Below are 27,604 nucleotides of genomic sequence, written 5' to 3' on the forward strand. Positions count from 1 at the left end.
CTTTGGCCTTGGGCAATAATGCAATGTACAAGTGCTCAGCAGACACCCTGCAGCCCTTCTTCCTGCTTTGCTCCAGCACAAATAATCCACAGTAGTCACTTCAATAAAATATTAGCAGCCAAGGAGTCAAATAGCTTTCATCTGTATTTATTTCCTGACTATCATCTCATTAACAGGAATCTGCTGGCTCTGCATGGAGTTCCTGGTATGTGGGAGAGACCAAGCTGGAGTTCAAACAAGGAGAAAGACTTTTCCTTCAACTCCAATGAAGTTATTGAATAAATGGCTTTTTCCCCCTGTGGTTTAAAAAGGGCTTTGTGTAGCACATGTGACTTGTCCCTTGGGAACCACGAAGGAACTGGACCGAGCCTGATTAATCTTAAATTGTTTCTAGGACTTACTAGCTTTGAGTTCATAGGGTTCAGGTTGGGAGGATGGAGATCTTTTCCACAGCCCAAGGTTTCCCATCCAGTTCCAGTGCAGTCCTAGAGGGGTGCAGGTCTCCCATAGACCTCCATCCATCATCCTTATGGAAAAATCCCAGACACTTTAGGGTTCCTGCACTAGACCTAGCATTTCTGAGACTGGGTCATCTCAGCCAGTTCCCTTCTTTCTCGGTCTGGGAGATCATTTATTGTTATTAAATCCTCCTTTCCCCCTCAGGGGGACAACTCCTTTTTCTCCCAGACTCTTGTGCAGCAGTGGCATGAACAGGTAATTCTGTCCCATGGCTTGGGCTTGGTTGGGTGTTTTTTCTGATACACATGACATAGAATCATGGAGTGGTTTAGGTTGGAAGGGATCTTAAGGATCATCTCATTCTAAGCCCCCTGCCATGGGTAGGGACACCTCCCACTATCCTAGGTTGCTCCAAGCCCCATTCAACCTGGCCTTGGACACTTCCAAGGATCCAGGGGCAGCCACAGCTTCTCTGGGCACCCTGTGCCAGGGCCTGCCCACCCTAATGCTAAAAAGCCATCTTCTTTATATCTTAAATCTACCCTATTTTAGTTTAAAAAAATCACCTCTTGTTCCATCAGAGATCCTGGTAAAAGGCCTATCCCTATCTTTCTTACAAACCCCATCTGAATTTTTTGAGGTCTACCAGAGATTTCTCTTTCCATCTCTGCTGTTTCTTTCCCATAGCATCCCTTTTCCACTGTGAAATGCACCCTCTACAGCTGGACTCAAAATCCATTCCATGGAGGAGAAGACAGCAGATGAAACACCCTGGGGAGGTGGTTCTGGAGTGTTCCCCCGTGCCCCAGCCTGGAGCTCACTCCTGTGGTACTCACACTCCTCTCATGTGCCATCTGTGCCCTTTTTCTTTGCCCTCCACCCCTCAGCCCAGTGAAACTCCTGACTGGAGACCAGTCTGAAGCCTCTTGTGGGCATTCCCCCGGGTTGGAGATTCACCAAAAACCAGGGAAACGGCATTTGAACCCTCCCGGCGCCGGGTGCGGAGCCGCACCTGCCGTGCTGTTGCACCGGGAGCTTGTGCAGCGAAGGCTCAGCCAAGCGAGGAAGGGTTTTATTTCTGAAGTATCTTTTTTTACGCGAGTTTTTACTTCCCAAGAGCCGTCCAGATTCGCTGGGAAGGAGGGACATCTCGTGGCCACACCACGAACGTCTCTCCTGCTCCTCGGGCATCCCCCCATTCCCTCCCCGGGTACCACCTCAGCATCACCCCGCTCTGCCCGGGGAGCTCCCCGGCCTCTCCCTTCTCCTCCAGGGAAGGCGGTGGCCACGGGAAGGACAGGGGCTCGCTCACACCCTGACGCCTCAATAAAGAAGTGGGAAATCCTTGTATCCAGTTTTTTTTATTACTGACTTGAGGCAGAGCGGGGGCAGCACCTGTCGGGAACGCTCCAGAGCTGGTGTGGCCCAAGCGGGTGCGGACAGGACACGCTCCCACCCCTGCCCGCGGCACGGAGGGGGTGTAGTATCGCCAGCAGAGTGGGGCAGTGATTCCTCACCCCCACACCACCACCCTGGCTCCCTCTTCTCGGAGCTGCAGTTGCGGGGCTGAGGGGCTTTTCTCTATCCAGGTGGGTCACGAAGGAGTTTTCTGTCCTTCAGTGCCAGAGGTGATGCCTGCCAGGTGGGCACAGCCCTCCGAGGCGGACGAGGCAGGAGCTGTGCCACCTCTCAGCCACCTCTTCAGTCTTTGCGACAACCACAGAGCCGGCAGCATCCTCCTCCCTCGTGTCTCTCCTCATTCCCCATCTCCACGCGCGGACGGGAGAAAGGGAAACGCCGGCACCGAGCCACCGCCGGGTGGTGGCTGTCCTGCAGAGCTGTCCCCAGGAGCTGGCGGGGCGGTGGCTCACTGCTGCGGCTCGGGCTCGTACTGCTTCTCCGTGGAGGTGTAGAAGTCCTCGAGCACCGACTGCAGGTACTCGAAGGTGGGGCGCTCCTCGGGGTTGTTGCGCCAGCACTTGAGGATGACGCTGTAGAGCTCCCCGGGACACGTCTCCGGGCAGGGCATGCGGTAGCCCCGCTCCAGGTTGCGAATCACCTCGGGGTTGGTCATTCCTGGGGGGGAACACAGCGCAGAAGGAGTTATTCAGCACCCGGGCGGGGGGAAGGTCAGTGCTCCCCGAAGCTCACACCCAGGCAGGTCTGGAGGGGCTGCGGTGGTTCCTGTGTCTGGGAATTGTCCCTTTCCCAGGGTTGTGCTTCCCCTCCATTCCCTCTGTCCTCTCCTTGATTCCCCTCTCTAAATTTGGTTTTGCACAGGTATAACAGAGGGGAGGAAAGTCAGCTTGAAGGAGCTCTTGTGACAGGAGGGACATTGAGGGGCTGGAGAGTGTCCAGGGATGGGAACGGAGCTGGGGAAGGGGCTGAGGAGGGGCTGAGGGAGCTGGGAAAGGGGCTCAGCCTGGAGAAAAGGAGGCTCAGGAGGGACCTTCTGGCTCTGCACAACTCCTGACAGGAGGGGACAGCCGGGGGGGTCGAGCTCTTCTCTCAGATAAGAAGAGAAAATGGCCTCAGGTTGTACCAGGGGACATTTTGATCATGTATTAAAAACAATTTCTTCATGGAAAGCTCTGACCAGCCCTGACACAGCTGCCCAGAGCAGTGGTGGAGTCACCATTCCTGGAGGGATTTACCAGACGTGTAAACATGGCACTTGGGGACATGGGGCCGTGGTGGCCTTGGCAGTGCTGGGTTAATTCAATTTAGAGGCCTTTTGCAACTTAAACAGTTCTGTGATTCAGAGACAGCTCTGTGTGTCTGGGCACGCCTCAGGGAGTGCCTCCAAGCCTAGAGCAGCACTGGGTGCTTGGAAGTGCCTGGACACTCATCCTGCATTCCCAGCACCCTGCACCTGGATAAGGAATCCTGTACCTGATAAGGGATCCTGTACCTGATAAGGAATCCTACACCTGGATAAGGGATCCTATATCCTGATAAGAGATCCTGTACCTGGATAAGGGATTCTGTACCTGGATAAGGAATCCTGTACGTGATAAGAGATCCTGTACATGGATAAGGGATCCTGTACCTGGATAAATAATCCTATACCCTGATAAGGGATCCTGTACCTGATAAGAGATCCTGTACCTGCATAAGGGATTCTGTACCTGGATAAATAATCCTGTACCTGGACAAGGAATCCTATACCTGGCTAAGGGATCCCGTACCTGGATAAGGGATCCTGCCGAAGGTGATGATCTCTGTCAGGAGGACCCCAAATGACCACACGTCAGATTTGATGGTGAAAACCCCATAGTTAATGGCCTCTGGAGCTGTCCATTTGATTGGAAATTTGGCACCTGTCCCAAAGGAAACAAAGGGAAATAACTCCTGGAGTTAGAGCATCTCCCCCACCTGCCACAGGCACAAGAATTCCCCAAATCCCTGGTTCCTTTGGGCTCTTGATTATGATTTTGCAGTTCTTCCTAGGAAAGGGGCTCCAGCCCTTTGATTATCTGCACATCCTCCTCTGGACCTGCTCCACCCCAGATTTGGATGGAATATTCAAAACCAATTTGGCAGATTTATAATGGGACAACAACAGTAGGATTTTATTCTGCATAAAACTTCTTTGGCTTTTGGCAAGAAAAATTGGATCAGATGATCCTTGAGGTCTCCTTCCAACCTGAGACTCTGTTATTCTGTGAAATCACTTGTTAGAAGGGGGCTGTTTTAGCAAAAGTGCATAAATATTACAGCAAATATAAATTCCCCAGTCCTTAAAGCTGCATATTTTTACTAAAACAAAAATAAACCACATTTTATTTTGTCCACCAAGTTCTTGCTTAACCCACTGTGGACAGCAGTGACCATAAGATTGCAATTTCAGTTTAGCTAAGAAAAAAAAATAATAGCCAACAGCAAAACCACCTTGATAAATGTGAACTGATCGTGTTACACTGCAGAGGAAACCACATTTTTATTTATACACATCCTCGCAAGACTGGAAATCCAACTGCAGGGTGTGAAATAAGCGCCTCAGTTGTTGCACATCACACTCTGAGTGACAAGGCTGGGAAATGCAATATATTAAGTGAGAATTGTTCAATGCAGATAGAGGGGAGGTGTTATTCCAGAGCAAAGGCAGCTGGAAAAATACTGATGGGAGCTGCTTTCTGCTGGAAAAGCAGCTCCTTTGGTTATTAACAGAATTATACTGATTTCATGAAAGCTTCTCTTCAGGATAAAACTGCCTTAAAAATTTGCAGCAAAGTAAAAATTCCCCTTCATGGCAGTTTCCGGATTGCGTTTGGGATCTTTTAGTACTCTGAAATAGTTTTGCATGTTGAAATGGGTATAATTTGTATCAAAAAGTATTTTGGGGACAGGAAATTGAAAGAAATGTTTCTTATCTCATTAAACAAGCCCACACAAAGTATTCAATTTCCTTTCCTCAGAGTATATTTTAAGGGGAATTTTATCTCATCCTGAATCTAGAAGAGGACAGATTTCCAAAATTTGAAAATCTTCTGGTAAGTGCCACTTACACCGGACTGAATTGTTTTATCTCAGTCACCTCTGCTGCTTTCCCTGATGCTCTGTAGAGTCCCTCTGCAATCTGAATGATTTGATCTCATGCCTGACCTCAGAGTCAGAGCTCAGTACAGGGATGATCTCAGAAGTCTTTTCCAAATGAAATGATTCCATGATTTATTGTTTTCAAGTAGTCCCTCTGATGTGGAAGGGACCTGATGCGGTCAGGGTTTGGTTTGCCTGGCACACCTGAAAGCTGCTGCTGAATCCAGATTTGTGGCTCCAGCTCTGTTATTTCTTCCCTCTGGGCTGATTCCCTGTGAAAACCTGGCCACAGGCAGCAGTTTTCATTATCAGAGGTCGAATTTCTCTAGCAAACAACTGGAGGGGCAGCAGGACTCCCCCAAACAGAACCAAAAGAGTTTTTTCCCAATTCCCTCTGCAGCTTTCAGTTGGTTTTACAGTCCCCAAGCTACGGATGTTTTGTGTGTTTCTGTTTCTCTTGCCTGGGTGCTGACAGCAGCAGCCACGTGGGCTCTGCTGCCCTGTGCCTGATGCCAGCCTGGTATCCTGGCATTCCTGGGGGTGGGAGATAAGGGCAGTGCTGGGGAGGACACCCACCTTCCTGTGCCAGGTACTCGTTCTCGATGAGCCTGGCCAGGCCGAAATCAGCGATTTTGCAGCAGAGCGTCTCCGAGACGAGGATGTTGGCGGCTCTCAGGTCCCGGTGGATGAAGTTCATGCGCTCGATGTAGGCCATGCCCTCTGCCACCTGGGAGGGGAGGAAGAGCCCATCTTCATCATCACCTCCCCATGGTATCTTGGCTGGTTTTCACCCACCTTTGCAAAGCACAGCATTTTTATGGGGTTGCTGTTTTCTCTCCATGATCATGGATGTGTCTATGTTGCCCATGGATGGATGGATGGACAGGTGGATCAGCAGACACGTAAATAAATAGATATTGCACCTATACAGGTGCAGATATTCAGCTTTACCATCCCAAGCAGCCAAGTGAAGCAGAGCAGAAGCACCACTCTCTGTTTTGCTCAGAAGTCACAGCCCTGAGTCGTGTCTGCAGGAAGAGCTGAAACCACATCACTGGATTCCCAGTTTCTGCCACAAGTCCCTCCTCTCCACTGGGGATTCTAGTCATAAACATTCCAGGTTAAGTATGTGAATTAAGAAAGGGGGGAAAAAACCCCACAAAAAATCAAATTAGCAAATAATAGAATTATTGAATAGTTGGAAGGGACTTTAGGACATTGAAGATCCTCTCATTCCATCCTCCTGCCATGGGCAGGGACATCTTTCACTATCCCAGGTGGCTCCAAACCGGATCAAACCTGGCCTTGGACATTTCCAAGGATCCAGGAGCGGCCACAGCTTTTCTGAGCAACTTGTGCAACCTGTTCCTCCCCACCCTCACAGTGAAGAATTTATTCCTAAAATCTAATTGAGGCACCTGGTGTGTGATGAGCCTCTATCAATGACAATCTCTGTCTTCTATCAATCTCCCTTTTCAACCCCCAGCAATATTTCATTGATGAGTGCTGGGGGTTGGAAAGGGAGACTATAGAAGGCAGAGATTGCCAGGTTGAGTCTCAGATCTGGATTGGGCATTTATGGGGAAGGTGAGTGGACGTGTGCAGCCCCTGCCAGCAAGGGGTAGCAACTATTAAAGCTTTTAAGTGCCTGTGGGTGAGGGCAGAGCAATTTTCCACTCCATGCAGATTCACATGAGCCTCTGCACTCACGTGTGGTTTCAAACAGGATACTCACACATACTTTCCAATGCTGCATTTCTAACCTGTGTCAACACCCTTCTAGTGAAAGGGCTGGTTTCTGCAGTGGAAAATGGAAGAATTGACATAATTTCCTGTCCTGATGTTAATGAGATAGGACCTGGTGCTCGGCCCGTTCCAGCCCAGAGTGTTTTCAAGCATTCACCCTCAAGACTGACCACAGGATCAAGTGCATCAGCCCAGACTGTTCTAATTTTAACTTACACGGGTGTCATCAGATCAAAAATTGTGTTGGGCACGTGTTGAGCTGTGATGTCACCCCAACACCACAGATAAGCAGATTGCAAAATAGCTCAGTAGACTGCCCTTTCCTCCTGCTGCTCCTCCCAGAGATTCCCAGGGAATGTTTGAGTCACTGCCCTGGGGAGGTGGTGGTGGGTTGGGAGAGGGAAGAATGAAAGTTGTTCTGCCAGTTGATGCCAATGCCTCAGGGATGGATAAAATCCTTCCTACCTCATGCTGAGGGTGACTTCTGTGGGTTTTGCATGACTGGGGTGTGGGGGTTTGGTCTGTGTTCAATTATCCTGGTCCTGCTGTGTGGTGCAGTTTGCCCAGAGAAGCTGTGGCTGCCCCACCCCTGGCTGTGTCCAAGGCCAGGCTGGACAGGGCTTGGAGCAACCCGGGATAGTGGAAGGTGCCCCTGCCCATGGCAGGAGGTTGGAATGAGATGATTTTTCAGGTCTTTGTAACCCAATCCATTCCATGATTCCATAATTCTGTAACATTGACCAAAATCTTTGCTCTGAGTTGCCCAGAGATTGCTCTGGTCCTGCACGGAAATGCATCTTGCCAAATTCTGGGGAATCCCACTAACCCCAAGGGCTCAGTAATATGGATTAATTAATTAATTAATTAAAGGAATTAATGAATTCCTTATCCTCAGGAATTTAACACAAGCCACAGACTGTAATTTTCAAGAGGGGGAATGAAATAATGCAAGATGGAGGGAGGGAAGTGGAGATTTCAGGAGAGGAAGGAAGGAGGGAAGTAATTAAGTCAAATGCCCTAAACAGGAAGTGTATTTGTCTCTGTAACATCTTTCAGACAACAATGATGAAGCTGCAGATATGGAAAATTTATCAGTAGTGAAGAGGGAAGGAACAGAAAGAGGTGCCTCTGCACCCCTATGGAAAGTTCAAAGTAAAAATGACAGAAGGTGGCACTGCTTTAAAGCATTTAAATATTTTCATTCTGGTTAAAGCAAGAATGAAAGTATTTCACTATCATAAACCATCCCCTCAAATATTAGGATTTTCCAGTTGTTAATTTATTAAAAAGCAACTTTATATCAGGGCTGGAGCCAGCAAACTTTGCACATGGTTTCCTCAAGTCTACGATGACAAGAGAAGCTGAGTGATTTTATGGATAATTACCATATTCAGCCTGATGCTCCAGGGTATTTTTTTTTTTTTTTTGCCAATATTTCCTAATTAGCCTAATTCTGCTCTGGATGAGCCAAATTCTGTCAACAGCTGTCTGGGACCAAAGTGCAGTGATTTGGCCATTCTCATTCTTCATGTGGTTTCCCTAATTTTGCCCTATTTGTGTTTAGATGCACTTCTGGACTAAAATTTTAAGCTGCAGCTACATCTATGAAGATCTGCAGCCTGGGGATGTTTAAAAGATAAAAGTTTGTTTTCCTAAAGAGCAATATTCCCAGATTTGAGGATCAGAACATCCTTTATGCCTCATCCTCAGAAGGGCAGGACTGCTGCTCCTGCATTGGAAGTCTCTTGGTTGAGCTTTTTCTCATTTTTTGGTAAAAAGAAAAAAATAAACTTTTTTTCCCTGCTCAGCAAGGAAGAAAAGCAAAATAAATAAAATCAGACCAAAACAAATCCAACCACCCACTAAAAACCCCCAAACTCCAGATCTCTAGCCCTGCACTAAGCTATCAGAGGGTTGCCCTAAGGACAGAACTGATACATACATGGACACGAGAAGGACGAGGAGAATCCCTAAGAAAACACACCAGAGGGAGCTGTTTTTCTCCAGGAAATCTTTGCTCTGACTGACTTCAGACTGGCAGGAATTTCACTGAGTTATAACAAATCTTGGATCCTTTCCCCACCAACTGTTCACTGACCTGAGCAGAGATATCAATGAGTTTGGGGAGATTCAGTTGGTTCCCTTCTTCTGTCTTCAGGAAATCCAGCAAACACCCTGCAGGAGAGGAGAGACTGCTGTCACTCTTCTGAATAATCTATAAATTTGTTTTCCCTGGTGCTTCTCTGAATATATGCAACAAATCTGCCTTCATCCTGAGGGAAATCTGAAGAGCCAGAATAGGTGTCCACTGCAGCATCTTCCATTAGGAAAGCTCCCAAACAGCCCAAATTCCCCTCTGTTTTGCACAGATTTGTTGCAAACTGCTGGGTATTCATCTTTTAAACTGTTATAAACAAGAAGGGAAAAAGAAAGGACAATTTCACCATGAAGGGAGTAAAAACCTGAAACAAACTTCCAGTGAGAACAGTGGAGAGGAGAACTTTAAATACCCTTCAAATGGAGCATCACCATAGTTTTTTCATCGTCCAGAGAGTCTCTTTCTGTATTAGAATCAAACTTTTGGGTCACTTGCTTGCAGATTTGGTACAACCCCTCATGCCCACCCTCATTCTGCATGGGAGCACTGGCCAGATCACTGAAGTGGTTCTGCAGAAGCCCAGCACAGAGCTCCAGGAGGGTTTTTACCATTGGCCATGTACTCTGTCACAATGTAGATGGGCTGCTTGGTGACCACGGCGTACAGCCGGACCAGTTTGTTGTGCTGCAGCTTCTTCATCAGGTTTGCCTCTGCCAGGAAGGCGTCAGGATCCATGCTGCCCTCCTTCATGGTCTTCACAGCCACCTTGATGTTGTTCTTGTAGTAGCCTGCAGGGACATGATGGTGTTTTGAGGAATTTTGGGCTCTCTGCAGGCTCTATGGGGTTGTGTAATAAGGAGCAGAAAACCACGGGAACAGCCTGAATCCCTCATAAAGGAACATGTGGTAAATCCCAGTGCCAGCAGGTGTGAGAGGAGAAGGGACACTCATGTCACAGCTGTCAATCCATGAGGCAGCATCAGGGATCGTCCCTGCAGTGAGCCCATCCTCACACAGCCCTCCCAGACCCTTTCTGGGTGAAACCCCAGGGACCTCCCACCAGCTGGGCTCTCAAATCATCCAAATGCCATCCAAAAAGGCAGGACTGAGCAGTCAGCACAAGAACTCAGCCTGGTCCTGTCCACAATCTCGATTTCCAAGGTAACCAGCAACCACAAAGAGGGTGGCAAAGGAAGCTGAGCTCCCCCTGCTTCCTCTCTCGCTGCTTAGCAGTTGGCAGGAGGGCATCAGGGATGGAGATCTGGACTAAAAAGTGGAACAGGGAGGCAGAAAAAGTGGGAAAATGTCACCCAGGTACCCTACTGGGTGTGACTTAGGATCACTGGCATCACCACAGTTGTGCCCAGGATTCCCAGGAAGAATAAGTGCACAGCCCAAGAGATGAGTAAATAGTGACTTCAGCACCCATCCCCTGTGAAACCCTTGCTCAACCACTGATCTCTGCAAACACGAGCTGTCCACTCCTCCCCAGGAATCCTGCAGCTACTTCTGTGTGTGAGCCCATAAATATGTGTTCGTCCTTAAGGATCCCCGGAATAGTCTTGCCTTAAGGAAATAAAAAGACTTTCCTTCTCCTCTCTTTATGTTTTTTTTCCCCTGGAACGGAGGGAATTCCACTTACCCATCCACACTTCCCCGAACTGCCCACTGCCCAGCTTCTTCACAAGCTTCAGGGCCTCCCGAGGGATCTCCCACTCGTCCTGGGCCCAGGGTCTCTGGGGAACCAGGGATGTGCAGGGAGCTGTGAGGCGCTGGCACAGCCCATCCCCTTTCTCTGGATGAGGACAAAGCACAGGACAGTTCAGTGGGATGGCAGAGAAAACCTCCTCCTCCACCCACGCATGCCAGGAAAAATCAACCCATGGAAACCTCCACAACGACACAGGGAAGTGGTGGAGTCCCCAGCCCTGGAGGGATATAAAAGCTGTGTGGATGTGGCACTTGGGAACATGGGTTAGTGGTGGCCTTGGCAGTTCAGGGGGAACAATTGGATTTAGTGGTCTTAGAGGACTTTTCCAACATTTATAATTCTGTGATTTCATGAAAAGTTTCAGCCACAGGGATCAAGGCACCCACAATGGTCCCAATCAGAGGGGAAGGCTCAAAGGGAGCCACAGAAGAGCAAATTATCCTGCCCAGTTATTCCAAACCCTGCTTCCCACACATCCCTCCTGCACATCCTGACAACATTCACCTCTTTCCTTTCCTGATGGGAGACACTCCCCGACTTTAGGGCTGGGGGCAGAGCTCACCCTTGCAATTCCTTAAGATGGAAACCAGGACATGGGTTCTGGTTGTAGGATCACACCTGCCCCGTGAGAGCGGGAGGAGCAGCTGTGCTGTCTCCCAAGCCTGTCCTCCCTCTGTCCCCACTCTCTTCCAGGACACGAATCCACGAGGGAAGGCAGACAACTCACGGCTGTAATGATGGATGAGCTCTGGCAGGCTGGAGAAAGTCATCCTGGGGGAGATGTAGTACCCCCCTCCATCCAGGGAGCGGATCCTGTAGTGTTTGATGATGTCCCCGTGAGCGGAGTTGTTGTCCCTCACGGACAGGGAATAGGCGTCTGGAGAAGGAGCAGAAGCAGCTGTGAGGACAAACTGCACCCCAGCCAGGGACCAGCTGCCTCCTCTTTCCATGGCTATCAACAGCTCCAAACCAGCCCTGGCTGATGCCTTTCCAGGGCAAGTCCCCCAGAATTTACAGGTTCCCTCTCTCCGAGGCAAGGGGACAGGATAAAAGTTCATCAAAGCTTAACTGATCCTGTCCAGGCTTCCTGGAGTAACACCTGGCTGTGCTGTGGCCAACAGCCCTGTGGAAGCACTGTGGGGATCAGCAGCACCTCTCCAGGCAGAGCAGTCAGATGTTCCCCAGGTCAGGACGGTCTTTCCACAGCTCCACATTCCCATCTGAGCTCAGCATCATGAAATCAGAACGGTTTGGGCTGGAAAGGACCTTAAATTTCATCCAGTTCCACCCCCTGCCATGGGCAGGGACACCTTCCACTACCCCAGGCTGATCCAAGCCCCATCCAGCCTTGCCTTGGACACTTCCATGGATGGGGCAGCCACAGCTTCTCTGGGAAACCTGTGCCAGGGCCTCCCCACCCTCACAGCCAAGAATTTATTCCTAACATCCAATCTAAACCTGCCCTCTTTCAATCTAAAGCCATTTAAAGCCTTTTTTCCTCTGGATCAAACATTATTAAACCTTATGCCAAGGTCAGTGGTTCAGCTGGGGAGGGTACAGAAGGTGGGTTCAGGAGAATTCTGTTGTTCAGCCACAAACTTGATTCCATGGCTAAACCAGATCTAGAGATTCCCAGCTGGAATCTTGTCCCTTTTGAGATTCAAGGGAGCTGCTCAGCCATCCACCACTCCAACCTGCTATTCCCTTCATGAGAATCTAAACCAAGGCTGTTTTTCAGTGCACAAAAGCATCACTAGATGTTGCTGCAGAGCAGAACTTCCAGCCTGTGTCAGTGTGATTCAATGCAGCTTAGCAGCGGGGCTTTTTCCCCTTTGTCTGGATCATATTTCTGGAGTGAGTTGTTACAAGCCTGCTGGGCTGTTCTAAGTCTAATATGTCACCTGGGCTGATCAACTGCCCATTTTTGATGTTTTTAAATGAAAAGGCAAGGCTATACATGTTTAAAAGTGTGTATCTGTTCGTGCAGGATCATAAAAAGAAGCAGGGCCATCCACAGCAACCCTGAAACCCTAATCCTGCACGTGAGGGGAAAGTTTATTAACATAAAATCCTCACTGGCTGGTGTTCCTCCATCCCAGCACCAGCAGCTTTCCCTACACTGTGCCTGAAAACCATCTGCATTTATAAAAAGCAGCAACCCCCCCCCCCCCCCCCACTTCTGTGGATATTTGCTCTGTTGGAGTGATCATAAATCTTTATAAGAAGAGTTTGGAAGAGTCTAAAGTTTTCCCAAGTGCCAGCAATCATTTTGAGGGCACTCCCTTCCTGCAGAGATCAGATCTGGTGGTGTAAAATTCAAGGAAAAAACTGGTGGTTTAAATGCAGAGCCAGGGAACCTCAAATTTGATGTGGTGCTCTCCTCAGCAGAGGAAGCTCTTCTGATTCTCTTTCCTTCACCATGAATGTCAGGCAGAAGACATATTGAGAAGCCCTTTTGATTTGATCAGCCCTGCAGCTGAACAACTGAGAAACAGCCCTGAAACATCTTCAGTGGGGCAATAAAACCTCGAGGGAAAGGCAAAGAAATGGCTCTGCTGGCTCCTCTGTGGTACCCATGTGGCCCTAAGTTCCAAAATAAAGATAATAAACAACAAGGCCAAAGGCTGGACTTGATAATCTGAAGTGATCTTTTTCAACCTAAATGATTCTGTGATTCTGTGAAGAAGAATATGACATTAATGACAAGACCTATTTATTATTATTATTATTATTATTATTATTATTATTATTATTATTATTATTATTACTATTACCTATTATTAACTTCCATTATTGCTGTTGAGGGTGATGATGTTGTTTTAATTTCAAAGAGACTGAAATCCTGCCCAGGCCAGGCTGCAGCCCAAGAAAGTCGGGCTCACATGGCACAAGACCAGGAGGGTGCTTGGTGTGCCTGGGACACGCCTTAGGGTTTGTGTGGGACTTTTACAGGGCGAGGACTGCTCAAGGAAGAAGCCAAACTTGGTGTGAAGGCAGCTGCACTGAAGCCAAACGATCCTGCAGAAGGAAATCCAGGAATTGATGACAAACACATCTACAAAGGCGTGTCTGGGGGGCTGAGAGTCAGCAGGAAAGAGGAGACCTGCCCTGTTTGCCAGTGTGGTTGCACCCAAAATACTTTTCTCCCACAGGATCTCTTTTCCAGGCCCCACCAATCCCTTAAACACTCCCATACCTTTCAAACAGAGACTGGGCCAATCTCTCAGCTGCCAGTGTTAATTCTTACCCTGTCATTAAGCTAATGACTGCATCTCAGCCCCAGTCACAGTTTAATTTGCTGCAGGGAGCGTGGTGGAGCTTCCCTGTCACCCTCCATGGCCAGTTTCTGTTCCCTTGGGAGCTGCTGTGCAGAGGCAAGGCACTGAAGAGAGGGCAGGAGCTGAGCTGGATGCAGAGGCTGAGCTCAGTGAGATCCCTCCTGCCAGGAGCAGAGATGCAGGAATCCTGCTGGGAGTCAGGAGCCCGTGGCTCAGCACAGCTGGGGGAATGTGTTCCTGCAGCTTTTGGAATGATTGTTACCTCAGGAGAACTTTGTTTATTTGCAGCAGCTTCAGCAAGGACAGTGCTCTGCCGATGATTTCACTGCTTCCCACACTGTCCCCATCTTCCCAGGATGCTGAATGCGCCTTTGGTGGACTCTGAGAAATGTTGGCTCTGCAGATTTGCAGAGTTTCTGCATCTCAAACCATGAGGAAAACAAGACTCTGCTCAGGATGGGCTGGGAATAGGCGCTGCTCCTAGTCAGGGTGCAGAACCCATCCCTGGGGGTGTGCCTGAGACATCCCAGTATGAGGCAACCACCTCCCAGTTTAAGTCACTAATGGGATTTAGCTCAGCCCAGTGCTTGCCCCTGATGGTCAAATTTTGCTGGTGATGTGCCAAGTAGATGAAAACACACGTCATGGGGACAGAGAACAGGAAAAAGCAGTGGGGCTCTAAGGGCAGGGTTAATTCCAAGGCATTGCTCTGGACATCTCTTGGTGGGCCACAGGGTGCTTTACATCAGGGAATTCAGCTTCATGGCACATTTGGGAATTCAGCTTAATGGCCTGGCTTTGTCTTTTCCCTTTCTCTTTAGGGAGGATGAAGCTGTGGCTAAGATGGATCAAACGTGGTCATTCAGGCAGCCCAAAGCACACGGTGCTCAGGTAGCAGCTGGGCACACAGGGTGATTCAGAGGATGAGGTGTTCAAAGGAATAACACCCATATTTTATCCTAAATATCAGAAAAGGCACAGGGCAGAGACACATCTGAGCATTTGGGACTCACATGGGGCTTTCACAGAGTGGAACCCACATCTGCTAGTGCAGAATATCCCACACCTCGCTCTTCTTGACAGCAGAGAGAGGGAATTGAGGATCTGGTGATTTCTCCTTGGATTTCTGAACTCCACCACCTCTGTTCGAGCCCTGTGTGACCAAGACCCACCCACACTCTAGAAGTTGGGGACAATTGTCCTGAACAAGTGCAGGGAAAGGTCTGATCCCATGCATGTGTGGCACCTAGAGATGCCACAAAGACCAGGACGAAGTGTGGACGGAGTTTCAGACACAGCACACCAGTGTTTGCTTTGTGTTGCTCCCTGCCCTTCCTGGGTGCAATGAACACACCAGCTCCCCAAATATCCCAGCAAACAAAGGGAGAGTGGCAATGGGATAAACAGAAGAGCAGCCCATGGCTCTAAGTCCAAGCCTGATCACTGCAAAAGCAGTGAAAGTAGCAGAGAAACTGAGATACAGCAGAAAATGTGACTAATAAAGTGAAATGCTTAGAAACAAATATCTGAGATGTTTCCTGAACTGAATGTTCCCTAAAAATTCTGAAAGCTGCAAATCCTTATGGATAGCAGCCCTCCTGCTTAGCATCAGCTCAGCAGGGATGTACGGAGGTGAGTCCAGGCACGGGGCAGAGGGGGAAATTCAAAGTAGGATGCTGCAGTCTGATGCAGTCCCACTGCCTGGTGGATGAGGGAAACAGGTACAGGAGGATGAGATTCCAGATGCTGCATCCAGACCCTGCCACTATTTAATTTTCTGGCAATGGTGGAAGGAACACCTCCATGGTGGAAGGAACAGATGCTGCCTTGGAGACCTCCCCTGTGAATAGGAGAAAAAAAAAAAAAGAGACAAGAAAGGAAGGAGATGCTACAGTAGGCAAGAGCCATTTGTAGGATGGAGGAACCAGACTGTTCCCTCTCTTACTGTTTGTCCTGGGCCTTTGGAAGTGTTTGGGAAATAAGCCAAGGAAAAGAAGGTTCCCTATGGTTTCAGATGGGTGCTCCAACTCTCTACTGAACAAGTCACAGCTGGACACCATGATCTTAGAGGTTTTCCAACCTAAACAATTTTCCTTGATTCTGTTGGGAAGACACAAAGCACCTTTTCACATGTGTTAAGGAAAGACTTCCACATCCTCTTGAAAGGAAAGGAACAAAATGACAGCAAGACTGAAACACTTTCCTGAACTATTCCATGGATCTGGTTCAGAGCAGAACCACAGGACGATCATTTCCTCCGTGCTGTAAACACACATGATGGCCCAGAGGAAGCAAGGAGAAAAAAGTAGGAAAGAAACAATAAGGAATTCCCATGGGAAAACCCAAACTAACTTCCAGACTCTATGAATTAATAGCACAGAACAAAGAAATTGAAATTACATGTTTTTATATTATGGTTAATAACTATATCCACTGCCCAAGAGGAGTGGGAGCAATTCTCTGGCCTTTCCATCCTCACTGGATCATTTTTCCAAAAGTCAGACATGTTCATATGGAAGGAAAGTGGATGAAATCCATCTATCCTGGTCCAGTCACCCTCCTCCAAGAAGTTCTGGTTTGCATGAATTCCCCTTGCTATAAACAATCAGGAAAAACATTTTCCCTGGGAAAATGACTTTTTTCAAAACTCTGTAAGTTTCTGTTACAAACAGGAGAAATAGTCCTTCTAGAGTGTGTAGAAATATCTTAAAAAAAAAAAAAAAAAAGAGAGAGAGACATTTCCTTGGGAAGAAAAGGAAAAGAAAACCCCTAAACTATTTTGGAAAATCTGCTTATTTGTGTTCCTGTGTCTTTGCCATGAACTCTGGTGGAAGAGCCACTCTTACTACAGCCAGAACTGCACAAATGATTAGATCATGAGCAAATCTTTGCCCTCCAAACCTCCAGCTCATTCCTAGAGCTCTGCTGAAGGTTTTCCAAGCCTGGGCAACAACAAGGAATTACCTTTGCTCCATGTATCTCACCTTTGGTGGTTTCGCTCTCCCGGACGAGGAAAGACCCAGCTTTGTTCCCAGAAGACAACAGCAGCCGTTCAGCATCTTTTCTGCTCAGAGTTTTAAAATACCACCTGGAGGCAGCAGAAAATGCAAAAGCATGGCTTGAAAAGGAAAAACTCTTTAAAAAATGGAATTCTTTCCAGTTAGTTCTTTTTTTTTTTTTTTTTTTTTAATCATTACACTGTGAAACTGAGGGGTTTTCTTATCAGCAATTAGTTTTTTATCTCCTGGAAAGTGGCAGTAATAGACTGTTTTGGGTAGATTAACACCAGATTTGGGTCACTTTGGGCTTGTTTCACAGCCTGGAAATTCAGACAGTGTGGGGAGTAGATGGGGTGTGCAGTATCCCATACAAAGTTCAGGCGTTGGATACAAAGAGCTTTTGTGTCTCAGGCACATTTCTGTGCCCTGCTAAATATTTGCTGAACTCAGTGATGGCTGGGTCCCTTCAAGAAGAGATTGCAGGCAGGACTGATCATTTAGAGCTGAATGCCATAGATGAGGATAACTAATGGAAAAAATGCTCCTTCTGTTTGTATTACAGGCAAAATAAACTTTTTTTTTACTCCAGTCTTTCATTCAATTTTCCTTGCATGGAGGCTGCATCTGGGCTCATGTAAGAAACAGCACTTTGGGTCTGGGCACTGGCATTCGGTTTTCTGTCTTGTTAAATTGTTGCTGTGGTCCCTGGCAGATCCAAGACCTGGATCAGTGCACCCCATCCAGAGATTCCCAGTTTACATATGGGTACTCTCTTGGAAGGTGAAGAGGTTTAAAGTCATTTCTGTGGGTGGACTGGCCCAGTGGGATCAGAGGATGGTCCCTGGCACTGCCACCATAACCTTTCCGTTGTCCCACCCAAATCCTTGTTTTCCACAGTGGGTACAATCAATGGAACAGGAACTTTTGCCCTCTTTCCCTGTAACAACCTCACCCTTTCCACAGCACCATGATGCTTAAAATCTTGTCCTGAGCTGTTGGGCAGCATTGTTTGGGATGAGGAAAGACCTCCTGCCATCCAGCCCAGCAGTGACATCTTCCTGCCATCAATAAGGCTCCTCCTGGAACTCGATGAGATCCAGGGCACAGCACCCGTGCTGACCTCTCAAAAGCTTTCCCACTTACTTTTCCTCTTCCAAGCTGTCCACTTGTGCCACGAAGTTGCTGGGGATGTATCCTTTCCTCCCAGAGCTGAGGGACTTTGCCAGCCACCAGTCCCCCTCCCTGCAAAGGGAGCAGAGGAAAAGGTGTGAGTGCCCAGAGGAGGTTCTGTGACAAGCTGAGGCTGTGGAGATGTGGAATGTGGGGTTTGAGCACTGCAGATGGACTAGGACTCCGTAATCCACTCTGCAGTTCCCTCTGGGTTCCCAAGGGCCAAAACCAGGTTGGTGTTTCGGGGACTTGTGGAGGTGACAATCTCTTCCATGAACGTGGAGCAACCACAGACCCCAACCTTTGCCACACACCTCAAGTGAGAGGAGGGGATCAGGGTCATGGGGTTTGTCTCCTGAACAGAGCATTGGGGTCCTTTCTGCTCCTTCCTTTGTGTTCCAGAGACCCCACCTTGCTGTCCCACTGCTGGCTGAGCCACCAGCCATGACCCAAAGCCATCCCCATGCAGGGGGCTCTCCACCTCCTCGTCCCACACGTCCCAGCCCATGGCATCTGGGTGAGAAATGTCACCTCTGGAGGCCACCTCAAACCTCAAGCAGTCAAGGATGGAGCAGCCTTCCAAGGTCTGGGGGCCCCAAGCTCACCTCTGCCCTGTTATGGACTGGGTCTCTTCTGTGGTGAGTTTGAGAAGTTGAAATGAAACCTTTCAAGTGTCTGGCTCAGTTCTGTCCTTTCCTCTGACTACACCCAACCCACATCCTTTGCAGAAGCAGAATCAGCACAAACACAGGACAGGAGCTGTTTTTTCTTGTTTTGTTGTTGATGTTGTTATTTATGCTACTTCTGCACCCACAGGCACTGACAGCAAAGAGGGTCCCAGCACCACCCAGGCAGGGACAGTACCCAGCCCCAGAGTATCTGTGACCCATGGAAGTGTCACCCTGCAGAGAGAAGAGGGTACCCACAGCCACACTCTGGAGCAAAGCCAAGGCACAGGCTCAGCTCTGGTCAGCTGCAAAGTGGTGGCTGACCCCAAGGTCCCCCCTTTCCCAGCCTCCCCGGGCTCATCTTTGAACTTCCTCCTGGGTCACTTACTTGGAGAGGACCTGGAGTTTCTCCCCTTTGACCAGCTCCAGGTCACGGTCACTTGAGGCAGGAAAATCGTACAGTGCAACCACAAACAACTGATCTGAAAGAAGAATTAACTCCTTTGAATCCAGACTGTTCCTTGAGTGGCTCGATGCACACCTGGGTGTGTGGTGGGGCATTTCAGCCCCTAAGCACAGGGCTCTATCATCCTCCCACCTCGAATTCCAGCCTTCCCACCAACCCAGCTTTCCTGTTCACCTCAACCTCTGCTCAGGGATTAACACTGATTGAACAAAGCATTTCCTGTGTACATATTTTTAAAATACTGCAGAACCACCCACCACCCCCCATCCACAAAACCTAGTGTCAACAAGAAAAAGGGGTTTGTGTGGAATTAGAAGGCTCATAAATAACCTGTCAGAGTTCAGCCTGAGTTTTACACAGTGGTAAATGAAAACTGCAATATTCCCCATGGTGTGGAATTTGACTCAAAATTATGTGGGTTTTTTGAATGAAAAAAAGTAAAAAATCCTTGCAGTTTCTGTTATTTGAGGCTGTTTCTAGGATTTAGCTCTCCCTGGGCTCATGGTCTATGGCTTGTGCTCTGGGCTTATCTGGTATCTTGTCATCCTTCCCTCTTGAACACTTTTTCTTGCAGTGAATGAATCACAGAATGGTTTGGGTTGAAAGGGACCTTAAAGATCATCTCATTCCACCCACTGCCATGGGCAGGAACACCTTCCACTATCCCAGGTTGCTCCAAGCCCCATCCAACCTGGCCTTGGACTTTCAGGGATCCAGGGGCAGCCACAGCTTCTCTGGGCAACCTGTGCCAGGGCCTCACCACCCTCACAGGGAACAATTCCTTCCTCACATCTAACCCAAACTTGTGCTGTGCCAGTTTAAAACTGCTGTCCCTTGTCCTGTCGCTTTCTGCCCATATACAGAGTCCTCCTCTCTCCTTTTTATGAGCCCTGTCCACGTGCCACGATGCTCTGACACAGCCCAGGGCTGATCCCTGGGGGCTGGAGCTGAATCTCTTGGTTTGCAAACCCCAGAGGTGCCGGGGCTGCTCTCGGGGAAGCGGCGCAACCTTTCCCCTGTGCCCTGCACGCTCAGAGCTGCTGAAGCAGAAAAGAACAGCTATTTTGGGGCAAATCAAAATTTATAAAAAGAATCAGCACATGTGCAGGATCATAAAAATCAAACCCAAACACCGTGGTGAAAAAGAAAAAGAAAGGAGAAAGAGGGAAAGAAGGAGGAGAAGGAGAAGGAGAAGGAGAAGGAGAAGGAGAAGGAGAAGGAGAAGGAGAAAAGAAAAGAAAAAGAAAAGAAAGAGAAAAGAAAAAGAAAAAGAAAAAGAAAAAAGAAAAAGAAAAAGAAAAAAAAAGAAAAAGAAAAAGAAAAAGAAGAAAAAGAGAATGGGAACTGTGCTGCAGGAAGGCTTCAGCTTGTGCTCAGCCTCATTAATGCACTGAGACCGATGGACAGCCTATTATTAGCATTTTTCAAAACAGCCTGTCAAGCCACTGTCTTTGGGTGACCTTTTCAAATAATGCCACCAGCAAGAGAGCCAGACTGGCCCTTTGTCACGGCAAGATAACCGTGTCTCTGGGGCGACTTGGGGTTTGTGCCTGTGCAAGGCTGGCTGCTGCTCTGATGGCAATTTGTCAGGGAGGAGAAAGGGTCAGCGTGGGAGGAAAGGCAGCTTTGGAAAGCAGAGCCCTGAACAGCTCCCTTCAGGCTTTTGAGAAGGAAATCGGAGATCCATGAGAGGTTCCAGCCGAGCCTCTCTCCCAGGATGGGAAAAGGATGATCAGTCACAAGAGAGAACGCTTTGAAGTCTGAAAATAGCTGGCACGGTTGGGGGCTTCCCCTTGAGGCAGCTCGAATTAGCAATGCACCCAAACTCTGTCTGCCTCCTTGAGAAAGTTGTTATCACACATCTGCTCAGAAATGAAAGGGTTTGGTGCCTCCTGTGAGGTGTCCACCATCAGCCTGCCGTCCACACACACACCCTCCTGCTCCTCTTGAAAGGGAAATAATGCAATGATCACACTCGTGCTCAGAAAAATAGGAGCAAGTGTGTAAATATCTTCAAGCCCAGCATGGCTGTGTACTCCAGAAATGAAAATGGAGTTTTGATCTTGAAGCGACTGACATAAGTGAAAATAAATGAAATTAAAAAGAGAGAATACAACAAGAACAAAAAGGGTTTATATGCCGAAAAAATACGTAATCACCTCTTATCCCAAAACAGGCACTGAGAACACTGCACACTGAAATGAGCCAGAAGAAAAGCTCTCTCTGCTCGAGCTAGCAGGAGTTGCCATCTCTTTTTCTTTTTCTTCCTGCCCCTGACTCCATCACCCCATGAGAAACACATGAATTACACTGCCTTGGCCAGTTTGATCCACTCAGGCCACGAGAGGCTCGTCGGGGCTGTGAGGAGCTCTCAGATAAAGCTGCCAGCCCCGGGACTTTGATTGGGAGCCAAACACATCCTGGCTCAGAGCTGCTGTCAGGAAAGCCTGATACCAGCAGGGTTTGCAGAGGCTGAGTGCCAGTTTGGTGGCTCAATAGGAATGATTCCACCAGTCCTCCCAGCGCTGGCTTGTCCTGAATGGAAGGTCTTTGCAACCACCTCATGGCCACAAAGCAGGGCTGAGACTGTGCCAGGGTGTCCCGGAGGATCGTCCATTGGTTTAGAGCCATTTTAGGATGGTCATGGTGTGAGTGACAACTTGCAGGACACATTGGCCAGCTGCGTGCACTGAGCTAAGGGTTACTGCTGCTGGGAACGGGGTCAGCTTTCTGTTTCAGCCTGGCATGGGCTGGTTGGAATCACTGAATCCTAAACTTGGAAAAGGCCTCTAAAGTCATCAAGTCCAACCATTTAACCCAGCACTGCCAAGACAACCCCTAAACAATGTCCCCAAGTGCCACATTCCCGTGGCTTTTAAATCCCTCTGGGGATGGTGATTCCATTGCCTGGGCAGTCTGATTTGAAGATTGGTAATGCTTTTTGTGAAATTTTTTTTCCTAGTATCCAATTTAACCCTCTCCTCGTGCAACTTAAAGCCATCTCCTCTTGTCCTTTCACTTTTTACCAGGGAGAAGAGCCCAGCCCCTAGCTGGCTACAATTTGTTTTCAGGCTGGAAGTCCCCATGAGCCTCCTTTTCTCCAGACTGAGCCCCGCCAGCTCCCTCAGCTTCTTCTCCTCAGACGTGCTCCAGATCAAGGCAAACATTTTTGATTAGAAGTTTTTAAATTTCTCACTGAAAACTCAGCCTTTTCAGTAGAAACAACCCTTCCTTTTCCCACTTCAGCTCAAACTCGCGTTTCTGACAGCATTCCTTTCAAACACAAAACCACATTCAAGCAACAACAACAAAAACAACCAAGAATTTCGTCATTAACTTTGAGACGCCGCAGAAGACCTCGAGCTCTAGAGCATGCTGACCTTCCACACCCTGAAACTCAGTCCTGTTCATATTTTGGTCAGAAAGAAGCAAGTGAAGAGGTGGACGAAGTCGTGGTTCCTCACCAGAAGAAATGACCTGGCAGAGACTTTGACTCCTCATGCTGTTGCAGATTATTAAAATGCCCTGGGACAAGCACCCAAAACCACCAGCTCTTTCCATCAGTGGGATTTAAATCCAACTGTGAGCAGCTGGCAGGGCAAGGGCAGGGGTTATTCTACCTATTTTCTATGTCTTATCCATCCAATGCAAGCAAACAGCAGCTCTACCATGGGACTTTCAGATTTGTGGCCCACCATGGGCCAGGACTTTGCAGTGCTGGTGGCTTTGGGGGTTCAGAACTAAAATTTTGACTCCACAGAGACTTAAAACCTGCCTTAAAATCTTAGTGATTGCTCAGGGAATGGTGTTAATATGAACGGGAGGCACACCATGGAAGGACTGCCCGAAGTGAAAAAAGGATTGGTGATGCCATGTGCACCACATTGAATCCAGAGTTCTGCACGCCTTTCCTGCTTTAGTGTTACTTCCATGAGGATAAATAATGTTTGGAGGAATTAGGTTTTTGTTAAAAATAAGCAAATTAATGATTTCTGAGGCAGAGGTGTGAGGCAATTTCAACAACTCCAGATCAGAAAAAAAAAAAAAAAAAAAACAGGATAAGAAAGGGTTGATTTTACATTATATACCACACTTCCATAGGCAATAATTTTTCCTGATTGAATTTAAAGTGCTCCCACAGGATTTAATTCATCTCTCTGAATTTATTTTTTTTTATATGATGTGATTGCCTGGATTTTGTGCTTTCTCTTTTGATTCACTTGAATTGCTGTCACTTAGGAGAAGATCTCTGGTATCTCAAATATCTTGTTTGGCTCTTATCAGCCCATTTTGCCACACAGGGCACAGTCAGATGTAACATCATTTCAGGAAACTCAGACACTGGCAGAGAAAAATAGGAAGTTTTCCAGACTATCAGTGTGAATATTCCTCCAGAACTGGAACTGAATCTAATGAACAAAATTAGTTTTGAGAGCTGAAAATGGCTAATATTTTACTTAATCCATTTTTTAGCGTCTTTCAACTTCTGCCTTTGGGCATGAAGGAGAAGTAAAATCTGCCTCCTTGATCACAATTTCTGCTGTGACTCTGACCAGAGCGGAAAAAACCTTGTGATAAAAATCCTGTGATAAAAACCCTGTGATAAAAACTCTATGATAAAAATTGTGACAAACTGCCAGTCCCTGTTCAGCTGGGGAGGTGGGACAGCACAGCCACTTGGAAATGTGCCATGAAAACAACTCTGCAAAAGAAAATATAATTTCTGGGAAAATGGCATTTCCATGAAAACACACCCCAGATCACATGGTTGAAGATATTCACCTCCCACAAATTTGATCTCCATAACAAAAGCCAGATTTGAAGAATATTTTGATGTTGCAGGAGCTCCTGTGCTTGGCCCATGGTAGGGACCCTCCATCACCATCCATAAGACCTAAGAAGACCAGCCACTGTCATTCCACCCATCCCATTTATTCACCATCCCCCTTTTCTCCTCCCTCACACCATCTCCCCTAATCCTTCCCTTTCATCCACATGAAGAACTTTCATGTGTTGCTAACTGCCCTCTTCCAAGCTTCCTCTATTTCCCCCCCACACTTCTAATTATCTTTTTCTGTCCTTAATCTGCAGAACTTCTTTGACAGAAATGCACATGAGCTGCTGCTGGAGGCTGGGCAGAGGGAGCTGAGGGCTCCCTGCTACAAGACAAAAATCTCCAAACACCATCTGTGACCCACAGATAATTGCAGAGGTGGATGCAGCCAACAGCCCGTCTCCAGGCAGGGGCTCTGTGTATCCTTATTTTATGCTCTTTCCTTTCTTCTCCTTCTCTTTGTAGCCTCTCTGATGCCTGCTATTTCCTCTGAAATGTTCAGCTGGCTGGATAAAGCATCCATGACTTGTCACACTGCAGACAGGGCAGAGAAATCTCACACAGCTCCAGGCTCAGATCTCCCTTTGCTCCACCAATCATGGATTGGAAGTGACCTGGTTCCAAAGGAGAGGGAGTGCTTTTCCCACTGGATTTCTTTGATGAGCAGGGGAAAATTGGCAGCTGCAAGGATGATGTAAATTGAGTTTTCTGAACCACTCTGATAAACTCCTTGCCTGGCACAGTTGCAAATACAGAAACCACACGCCTGTAACGTGATGGCTTGTCCTCAAACCCTGACATTTGGGGACCACCACCCTGCAAAACCCCACAGGGAGGCAAAGAAAACAGAACCTTACCTTGTGCAGAGGCTTGGTTTAGATGAGGGTTGTTGATAATTTGTCTCCCCTGTGTTAGAAATAGAAAGAAAAAAGGAGATATTTATCACTTTGCTGTGTTTCAGGAAGAACTGATTTCAGCTTCACAGACGAGTGGGAGTCTGGTCCAGAGACCACTGCAGTCAGTCAGCAGCCCCTGTGCCTGGCTCCACAGTTGTGATGGCTTTAGCACATTTTGCCATGAGGAGTTCATAGCTGTCTTCATAGAAAGCTGGAATAAGCCTTGGCTTCCCTCTGAGTTAAAGCAGAAATCTGCTGCCCCCTCATTTGGAGCCTGCTCTATCCAACCCCTGTCCACTGATGCCAGACTTAGGATCAGTGAGGGATGAAAATGAATGAGAAATGGCAATTGCAGAATTGTTTGAAGCAGAAAACCAGAGATATTGTCTGCCATAATTGTCCCAAGGATCATGGGTATATGATATCCTTTGCTCAAGATTACATTAAAAAAACAGAGGCAGTGACTGTAACAGCTAATTAATCAGAGAACTGTAGAAATTACAGAATATTCAATGGTCCTTGTGTATATCCACTCTGGATATTCTGTGACCCAATGATTCTATGATTCCTGAGATGGAAGGGGCCCACCAAGATCATTGATCCAGCTCTGGGCCCTGCACAGACACCCCAACCATCCCACCCTGTGCCTCAGAGAATTGTCCAAGTGCTCCTGGAGCTCTGGCAACCTTCGGGCTGTGCCCATTCCCTGGGGAGACTGCTCAGTGCCTGACACCCTCTGGGGGAAGAACCTTTTCCCAATATCCAGACTAAATCTCCTCTGACACAGTTCTCACTGTTCCCTTGGGTCCTGTCACTGGTCACAGAGAGCAGAGACTGCAGCTGCCCCTCCACTGTCCCTCAGGAGGAAATTGTAGACTGGGAAATTAAATAGCAATAAGTTACTGCAACTCATCTGGGCACAATTGTAAAATGTTTACTTTGTTCCTGGTTTGGTTTGGCCCTGCTGCTGGAACTGGCAAATTGTCCATAGATCATTCCAAATGAGCTGGGATGGAACCACCTTGTTTTGGGGGATAACAGTTTGAAACTGGGCTTCACCCACTTTACAGTGCCTATGGTGGGTGTTTGACCACACCGGGTATTTTTATACATGTGCAAAAGTGGTGACAGACAGACACAGAACTAAAAACACCTCGAGTTTTCTGCCTGCACCACCCTTTGACCCCAGCTTAGCGGCAGTGTGGGGTGGGAGAGCTGCTCATCTGCTGCCATTTCTCATTTAAGTGGAAGAAATTTGGATTTCCCCTGACATGTAGGAGCCGAGTGCCTGTGGCAAAAAAATAACGAATGGCAGAAGATGGTCAGTGATACTGTATTTATACTGATGGTGGCTCCTCTCCAGTGAGCTGGAGAGAATGAAATTTAGGAAAATCACATCTTCTTGGTCAATCTGACATCTGCTGTCATGAAAACTGGACTGAATAGCCATGGGAGAACTCAGAAATGAAAGTAAAGGAGTGAAAAACATCCCCAGCTGTCATAAAAAAGCAATGGTTTGTAATTCCTCCCTTCTCCCAGGGCTCAAGATGGTCTTCACATGAGAGTTGCACCTCGAGTTTCTCTTGTGCTGGCTGCTGGCTGCAGTGCTGGCAGGGCAAGGAAAGACAAAACAACTTCATGTCCTTTGGACAGCAACAGAAGTGAAGTGACTTACAAAGTTTAAACAAGAAGTTTGTCATTTGAGGTCTCCTAAATCCTTTCCCAGTTCCTTCCTGCTCTGTGTCCATGCCAGCAGAGGTTGAGGGAATGCAAAGGGAGCAGCAGATGCCCAGCATTTCTGATTCTCAGCTCACCCCAACACAGATTGGCTGCAGACCCTCTTTACTGAACCCGCTGAGGACTCACAGTGGTGAAGTTTCCATTGTGGTTTGCAGCTTTGAATTTTAGCGTGAATCTGACCCATCTTGCAAGTCAGCAACAATCAGCTTGGGTTTCAAAGTGCTGATGAGAAGATATTTCAATGCACAGTATTTTTGGGGTTTTAAATATAGAGCTTCCTTGAAGCCCTTTCCACCCCTGTCCAAAAGGGACCAGCTGGACGACCAAGTTTCCCAGAGAAGCTGTGGCTGCCCCATCCCTGGAAGTGTCCAAGGCCAGGTTGGAGATGGGCCTTGGAGAAACCTGGGGTAGTGGAAGGTTGGCAGGGGGTGGAACGGGATGAGCTTTCAGGTTCTTTCCAACCCAAATAGTTCTGTGTTTCTGTGATTCTAAATATTGCCTGCATAACTCCTGATATCAACTGAGCTGGGGGTGGTGGGGGGGATCCCAAAAGGACACAAAACTGCAGACTTACCTGGGGTGGGGCAGGAGGAGGTTTTCCCTTGGTTTTTGGGTTGCTTCCAGAAGTGTGTTTCTCATTGGGCATCAGCTGAGTTTTGCTGCCAAACAACCCCATCCTGGAAGGAAGAGCAGAAATTGTTTTTAATGAGACTGCTTTTGGGGAAAGGTGTAGGCACTGAGGGACAAAGTCTTTGCGTTCATGAAGAACAAGCTGGAGAAGATCAGAATGCAGGATGACGGGACAGTGAAGAGAGGAGTCGAAAACCATCCTGTCTACAGTCCTCTGCTACCTTGGACCTTGAGAACCCCATGATTTCTGTTCTTACATGACTCTGGTGTTTCACACTTTGCAAATGAGGTTCAGACAGACACTATAAGTCACCAGAAAAATGAGAAAAAGAGGCTCAAATGACCGCTTTGGATAGGACCCCTCTCCAGC

General features: G+C 47.8%; 1 protein-coding gene across 1 annotated transcript; it reads right to left on the reverse strand.

Annotated features, from left to right (window-relative positions):
• Positions 1 to 1,824: 1,824 nt before the first annotated feature.
• BLK (BLK proto-oncogene, Src family tyrosine kinase) lies at positions 1,825 to 27,280 on the reverse strand. Its single transcript, XM_053937835.1, has 12 exons — positions 27,179 to 27,280; positions 24,826 to 24,874; positions 19,057 to 19,150; positions 17,974 to 18,072; positions 16,816 to 16,919; positions 11,281 to 11,430; positions 10,485 to 10,637; positions 9,451 to 9,630; positions 8,843 to 8,919; positions 5,575 to 5,725; positions 3,648 to 3,779; positions 1,825 to 2,535 (listed from the first exon to the last, which is right to left on the reverse strand). The coding sequence occupies exons 1-12, from the start codon at positions 27,278 to 27,280 to the stop codon at positions 2,327 to 2,329; spliced, it is 1,500 nt and encodes a 499-aa protein (XP_053793810.1). The 3' UTR covers positions 1,825 to 2,326.
• Positions 27,281 to 27,604: the final 324 nt, after the last annotated feature.

This window comes from Vidua chalybeata, chromosome 3 (genome assembly GCF_026979565.1).
Source record: "Vidua chalybeata isolate OUT-0048 chromosome 3, bVidCha1 merged haplotype, whole genome shotgun sequence".
In the NCBI taxonomy this organism is placed as follows: domain Eukaryota; kingdom Metazoa; phylum Chordata; class Aves; order Passeriformes; family Viduidae; genus Vidua; species Vidua chalybeata.

Bases quoted from the DNA above. Each gene is read 5' to 3' on its own strand.
- BLK (XM_053937835.1), bottom strand. From the start codon at position 27,280: ATGGGGTTGTTTGGCAGCAAAACTCAGCTGATGCCCAATGAGAAACAC. The intron at 16,920-17,973 runs GTAAGTGGGAAA...TGCTGCCTCCAG, and splicing joins GACAGCTTGGAAGAGGAAAA to GTGGTATTTTAAAACTCTGA. The intron at 5,726-8,842 runs GTCAGTGAACAG...CTCCCCTCCCAG, and splicing joins TCATTGATATCTCTGCTCAG to GTGGCAGAGGGCATGGCCTA.